Raw genomic sequence first — 7,520 nt, forward strand, 5'->3', positions numbered from 1 at the left:
ATATCGACGTGTTAGCTTACAGGAGAAAAAAAAACAAAAACATTCATACTCTGCTGCAATAGTATTCTTATCATTTATTAATGTAAGTCGTCTATCTGTAATCGATAGAGAATATGAATTATGCAACTCCAAAAACAAACGCTCCGATAATCAAATATGAATTTTATCACTAAACTTAATTAACAGCACAATATCATTATAAATAAGGAAATCATCGCAGACATGCATCAAAGTATGCATTAACTTGATCACATTCTTGTCAAGCAATATCATTATCACAACAATTTAACAGAAAGCCGTTTTGGGCTTAACAGTTTAATTTTTTGCGCTTTTAACATGTAGCATTATTCAGTTTTAATTTAAACCGAAACTGTTTCGCACACATATCAAAACGGACGCCAACAATCAACGTCCATACTTTTTCTCCTATGTATATTTTGTAAATGTAAATTCTACGCATGAAAAGTTGCAAACTTTAATTGTCTTGAATTAGTACATTAAGACTCACGTGGAACTGATGTACTACACACAAAAACATAGATTTTTTTTCAAGCCTCTTTAGGCTTCAATTAAGCTGGATCTATCCGGGCGATAATATTGATTTATTACCAATCCAGTCAGACAACGGGATTGGCACTCAACTTTTTACTTGGAGTGTAGAATAAACATAAACCGTGTGTTCTTCACAGAACTTGCATTTACAAGCTTCCAATCATTCATATTTAAAATGTCTCTACATTCAGCTGGAAACTCACTCCTCCCCCCATTCACATTTAAAATGTCTCCACATTCAGCTGGAAACTCACCCCCCCCCCCTTCTGACTTAGGGAAATCTGTATTATTTCCCAGAAACATCATTATTAACTAATAACTAGCAGCAATAATATCCTACTTACAGCATCGCTGGTCTGGTTCACTTTGTGATTAGCGTATCCGCTCTTTAACCAATAAGCTAAGGTTCAGAATCACATTCCTCCTCCTCCAAGGATGGAGGAGGAGGTATGTTATTTTCTTTAGGTTGTAGATGAGTTTCCTCGCCCTGTGTGCGACCATATCCCCATTTCGGGAATATATATATATATTCCCGAAATGGGGATATGGTCGCACACAGGGCTATATATATATATATTCCCGAAATGGGGATATGGTCGCACACAGGGCGAGGAAACTCATCTACAACCTAAAGAAAATCACATACCTCCTCCTCCATCCTTGGAGGAGGAGGAATGTGATTCTGAACCTTATAACGTGAAGATAATTACCAGCTACACAGGTCAGCACACCAGTTACTAATAATTGCATGTAATTTCCTTTCACTCGAAATAAAATTTTATTTGTTTTCGATTTCTCCTGATCTCTAACAAATAAACAAAAAAAAAATCAACTGTTTAGAAATACTTCAAAATATAACATTATAACATTCCGAAGTAGAAACATTAATCATTATTAGAAACATTTTATACGAAGGTATTAAATTAATTTATTATGCTTTATTATTTTTATCAATTTATAGGCTTATATTAACCTATAGGCTAAGATATTTTGCCTATTTTCTTTACTTAATGCAGCTATACTGTAAATGTAAGTACAGACGTATCTCGTTGCACTAAAACAGGAATCTTTGACATATGAAGAGCTTCGTATTTTTTGAGAAAGTTGAAACACATATCTTACGTCTTTGGGGATTAAGAAATGGTCATACCAAAACTTTCTAAAAATCAGAAGCTAAGTTTTTCTTACAAAAGCACTGACAAACTAGCTGCACTTTTTATGAATAGGCTGCTTTTATGAAAACGTTTAATACCATTTTTCGACTTCATCCCACCCAAGAAAGAATATAAATCTATTATAAATTTAAGTATCATGAATGATCTAAGAGCATGATAATCGGAACACCCTGCGCTAATTCCGCAGATATAATTTTTTACAACTACTTTAGACCTCCAATAAGCGCGGTTGTGATAGTCTCAAACCGGTTAATGAAATTAACTCTCGCCTAAATACATCATTCCATCTCTGTGGGATTTCTAGCCCAGTCCCAAGCCAGCTCTTTGGCGATGGTCAAAGCAATGTACTCCACTAATCTGCATTCCTTTTGATTGTTTAAACTGGAGTGTTGGTCAAATTATTTCTTAAATTAATTTTTGAAAATTTCCGTGATACCTATATACTTGTAATTTTGTGAAAATGAATTGTTCATGTTCAGCACGATCATGATCTGAAACGTAATTCTTGAATGAAATAAGTTTTGAAACATGATTGTGCTGGAGAGTTACATTAATCACATTCAGCTCTTTTCTTGCGTCAAACATAATTCGCGCCGTGCATTTCGATTTAAACAACGTTCTGGAATGAACCCGCATATAACAGTCCTGGAATGATTTCCATGAAACACTTTTCCAATGGGCTGGAATGCTGAATTACACAAAAATTAAGTCCTCTTTTTCTGTCGAATGATGCTGTCTGAATAAGATCATCACTTCTCTCATTCACACCAAGATATTCATTGTGTACGTACGCACGCTCGTGTGTGTGTGTGTGTGTGCACGCGCGCGCGTATATGAAAATAAGAGAGAGAGAGAAACAAAAATATGTGAAAGAACAAAAACCCTATCATTTAATTAACACTTGAAATTTTATTTTTTCAAATTTCGTTTAAGTGATTTTACTTTTATTTTGGGCATTCAACTGGGTCAATACATTCATCATTATGTCGAACCAAGCCTTTTTTGCACACACATCCTGGTATACACATCCTATTGCAAATAATCACTTCATCATATGCATTTTCACAATTGCGTTGACAATGAAAGTCGCACTCGCTGTATTCTTCCCCTTCTGCTTCTGGACATTCTACAAGTAAATAAAATGTAATAATAAGAATTACATGTATAGTTTCTATTTAAAATTAGAAACATCACCTGTAAAGGATGTTTAAAAAACAATATAAAAATAAATTAAATTTTTTTTTTTAATATTTACTGTGATATTCACTTGATATTACTTCAGGAATTTCGGTGTTCGCTATTGCTGTCATGGATTTCCCAGTTGAGACTACTCTTTATGTTTGTGTGATTAATAAGACAGTGAATGGATAAAGAGATTTTGATGAACGATGATAATAGGAAATTCATACATAATGTAGAAGGATAAATTCCACATAACAAGTCCAGTTATTTACTGATGTTAATCATCAAGACAATGTTCGACTATATGAAATACAGTTAATAATTAAAGAAACATTATCACGACCAGCTTAATTCGGCCAACCTGACCGCAGAGTCAGCCGTAAATAATCCAGTTGTGGCTGTGTTCTGATATAGGAACTATTCTCATGGAAAATACCGGGCTCTCTCGACCTACTGAACACACTTGGACCTCTAATTATTACCTGGTATTGCCCTAGATCAGTAATAGCGAATTTATGACACGCGTGTTAACAGTGACACGCCGGCTTTCACCAACACCTGACAACTATTCTCCCTGTTTGAGTTAAGTTCAGCTTTTGCATTCGTGTGAACAAGAAGTGCGTTGATTATTTTGTGTGAGTTTAACAATTTCTCATTTCTTGCAAAATTTATGATACAAAGTTTGTATCTCATTAATATTCTAGCCCGATTGAGTGATAAAAGAAGTGGTCAAAGCTTCCAAGATGCATGGATTGAGGAGTACAGCGTTATTGACAGAAATGGAAAATTTCCAACCAACAACCTGCGAGTTCGAATCCCGCCGTGAGAATGTACTATATTTTTGTAAATGTGGGTGATGAATTTCATTGCTGATATGAGACCACCTCCACGTTTATTGGAGGTGGTCTCATATCAGCAATGAAACTTTCCAAACATGGAACTTTTGGAGCCTGATGTGGCTCCGAAAGTTCCATGTTTGGTCTCTAGAGCAGAGTTTCCTATGTAAAAAGTAATAAATGAAAAAAAAAAAAAAAGCTTCATCAAGATTATATAAAATTAACTTTAAGAAGCTGAAAAAATACTTAGCTCACCCATGGTATGAATGTACTATAGGTTTATAAAACCTTTCGTTGATGAGAGCCACATAAAAAAATCTCAAATACATAAACACATTGGATCTCTCTCTCTCTCGAATCTATAGTTCACAGTAAATTATATACTGATCTGAAACTTGAGCACGTGTAGCTAAAATGGTTGAACCTTTCATTCTTGGTCTGTATGCTTTTTGTTCTCGTGTATGTTGATACGTTGACTGCGTAAGAAACTCCTGGCTGTCATTCATATTGAGTGCTAGGAAATATCCGATAATTTTTATCCCAAATACATCATAATTAATGTGCCATTAATGAAAATACAATATTTTCTGTAAACTAAATGATCCATTTATTACGTAATTAGTTTCGTTGTTTTCGAAGATAGGACTGGACATTTTTTTTTTCAATAAGACTTTATCATTTGATGAAGTATTATTTTCAGTTATCTGTTTCTCGGTGTAGATCAATTCCTTGACCCTTCAAAGTCTGACGAGACTTGAAAGTGTTCTAAGTTCTATCTTCAGAAGGGTTCAAGATTGTCTAAACCTCGACCAACTCGGGTAACATATATACGGTATATAGCCAGCTAACACACCTTCAGATGAAAAGTTTTTTTAAAGATTCTTCTGAGAAAAAGAACACTGACATTATTGGATATTTAACTATTTATTATTAATTATATTATAATTATTCATTTCTATATTTATTTTGTCTTAAAATCAATATTTCTCTCTTGTCATAAAAAAGTTGGCTTATTATAGATTTACTTTTAGGTTCATAGGATGGCAATCTCCCCCAATTTTTTTAAGTAACTGCCAGTGCATATCTTCTCTGGGCTACTTACGGAGTAAAAGTGTTCGGTCCTCTCCTCCATAAGAAAGTAGCAAACTCATATTCAGCTAAAATGCCCTTTTAACTGTTCCGCACGTCCGTGTCGGATTTGAAATCCAAGTCATTCTCACTAAAGAGTGTTATCGCTGCTACACAGCGTGATACAAGTATTATGGATCATAAAAGATAGCTGCAAGTAATGCTTATAATAATTCCGCTATTTGAAAATTTTGAATTATCACGGTTGTGAGTCATTCAAATCTCTATTTTATTCTATTATTCTTTTATTATTGAATTATAAATTTAGTCCGATTGTAATTTTGCTTTAGCCAATGACAAGCCAAATACTCGAATCTGCTTTTGTTCCATTGTAAGCCACACTAACGGGATGAAGTAACTTTCCCTAAACCTGTATCACAATAAGCTTAAACTCTTCTGGTATAAAATATCTGATTTTAAAAAAATCTGCGACAGAAGATGAAGCTTACATATTTCGTGGGCATTTATTGTCACAGGAGTTATTAGGAAAGTGATCACATTTAAACTTTGTACTCCTGACTAATATCAGGAGTGCAAGGTAAAACAGAAGCGTAACTACAAGCAAACGGAGGAAGAGAACCCAATGCCAATTTAGTTTTCTGCGTTTTATCACCTGAAACTTTTAAAAGGGATATTTTACAGGATTGCGCGTATTATACTGTGGTAGCTCTAAGTGAAGTCCCTAACCATTACTAAGTGCAAATAAACTAGGATTTCAATTTTCCAACGCACTATGTTTATTTTGTGAGTAACATGAATTTATAAGATTTAAATCATAGAGAGTGCGTATTCTGAAAAGAATTTGAATTTATATTCATTGGTTTAAGAAAATGTTGCTCATAAGTCTTAGTTATTCACAATGAGTTTCAAATACTCACCATCTGCCCTGCAGGAAATTACTAAGCAGACGAGACCGACGGCCAACAGAAGAGTCCTCATTGTTGCAGTTTTTCTTTTGTTAATTAAACAAGTAAACTTATTTAGCATAGGAGAAGCTGTTTTATATACTCACATTTAATGATAACTGTAGAAGAATTGATAAAAACATTCTGCGTTGAGAACAACTGGCATAGACCTTTCAGATAACACTCTTCCAAACAGCTGTTAATCGAAAATCATACGTGGACAGCTGCTTTGTTTCTAATACCATTATCATCACCCTTCCAAACGGTAGATAATCTTAAATCACACATGGAACACCTACTTATTTTCTAATGTCATTATCACCACAAAATGACAAATTTTATGAGTACCTTCTTTTATCAAAGTTAATCAATTTTAGAACTAGAGAACAGCGAATATTTAAGTGAATATTTAGACTCTCACAGAGTAATCCACGTTCCTCCAAAGTTTCGTGGCATTTCTAAAATGTATAACACATCATGGATGAGAACTTTGGATTATTCCATTTATTTCAAATATCTGTATTAAAAGTAAACTAAAACTTTGTAGCCGTTCCAACATTACTTCAAGTATTCTAGTTGAGGGCAGAGTAACAATTGTGGGTGACATTGTTGAGTTAAGTATCATTATATTTGCTGCCAGGAAATGTGGGTTGATATGGGCTTGTCAATGTGGCAGGTAGCAACATACAGTATGACCTTCATAAGTTATACAAATTCCTTTATCCAACACTTTACTTGGTCCAATGTGAATGAAAAGACCTGAGCTCGAATCACGTTTAGCTCTCAAAGAACCTTTATGAGTTTGTCAACTGAAGGTAAGTTAGTCGGTCCCTTGAGGTGGGCAGGATTCCCATCCTGGACAGTAATTTTTCATCTCGCAAAGCAGGAAAACCAGGTTGAAAAACACATGCAATTAAAATTATTGCATTTTAATTACATGAAAAATCCATGCAATTAAAATACAATAATACACTGGCTTCATATCCTCATTCGCTTCTGTAGTACTTCCAAACAACCATTCCGAGACCACACGCATTTTAAACAGATAAAATACATTAGTGGGATAGATTAAGGGTCTATAGAGTAAAGTGATGTTTAGTGACCTTCAGGGATGAAACTTGGGATTATATGAAAGTGTAGCTTAGTAGTAGCAGTAGCAGCAGTAGTAATATTAGTAATAAATTGTGTTGGTTTAGAATTTTATCTGTTTATTACGAACGCCGTATTTTTGGATGGATTCTATCTCCTTGCATTTATTCGAAAACTCCGAGCAAGACTATTGTGATTTGAAGTACTAAATGTTATGTTACTTTATGATAAGCTATCTAGATACAGCTTATATAAATATAAAAAATAATATAAATTGCTATGCTTTGTTGATTTTTAGCATAGTAACTTATATTATTAGTTATATAAATGCCATCTAGATATATCTAGATGACATTTATTTAAGCATACAGTACACTATTCGTCTGAGAAATCACTTTACATTAAATTTGCATTTTTTTTCTTTATCATTAATTACCTTTAACTCCTGCAGAACATATTTTACTTGACTTACCTTTGATTACTCCATCTTTAGGATATAGGAAAAAATAGCCTAATTTATTAATGACTCCTTCCTCGATGACCATCACAGCCAGACTCGGGAATATTCCTGGAACGATCTAGGATTCCAAAGAATATCTACAAAGCTTCGAAATATCATGTTACTAGGCATGGAGGTGTACACTGCTTGAAAA

The 7,520-nt window shown here is 34.0% G+C and overlaps 1 protein-coding gene across 1 annotated transcript; it reads right to left on the reverse strand.

Annotated features, from left to right (window-relative positions):
* Positions 1–2,616: 2,616 nt before the first annotated feature.
* Positions 2,617–6,008, reverse strand: LOC150102704 (venom peptide SjAPI-2-like). Its single transcript, XM_090399563.1, has 2 exons — positions 5,752–6,008; positions 2,617–2,853 (listed from the first exon to the last, which is right to left on the reverse strand). Exons 1-2 carry the CDS (start codon positions 5,858–5,860, stop codon positions 2,672–2,674), a joined length of 291 nt encoding a protein of 96 aa, XP_090255689.1. The 5' UTR covers positions 5,861–6,008; the 3' UTR covers positions 2,617–2,671.
* Positions 6,009–7,520: the final 1,512 nt, after the last annotated feature.

Source organism: Typopeltis vanoorti, chromosome 10 (genome assembly GCF_054136105.1).
Source record: "Typopeltis vanoorti isolate ZY-2024b chromosome 10, IOZ_Tvanoo_1.0, whole genome shotgun sequence".
NCBI lineage: Eukaryota > Metazoa > Arthropoda > Arachnida > Uropygi > Thelyphonidae > Typopeltis > Typopeltis vanoorti.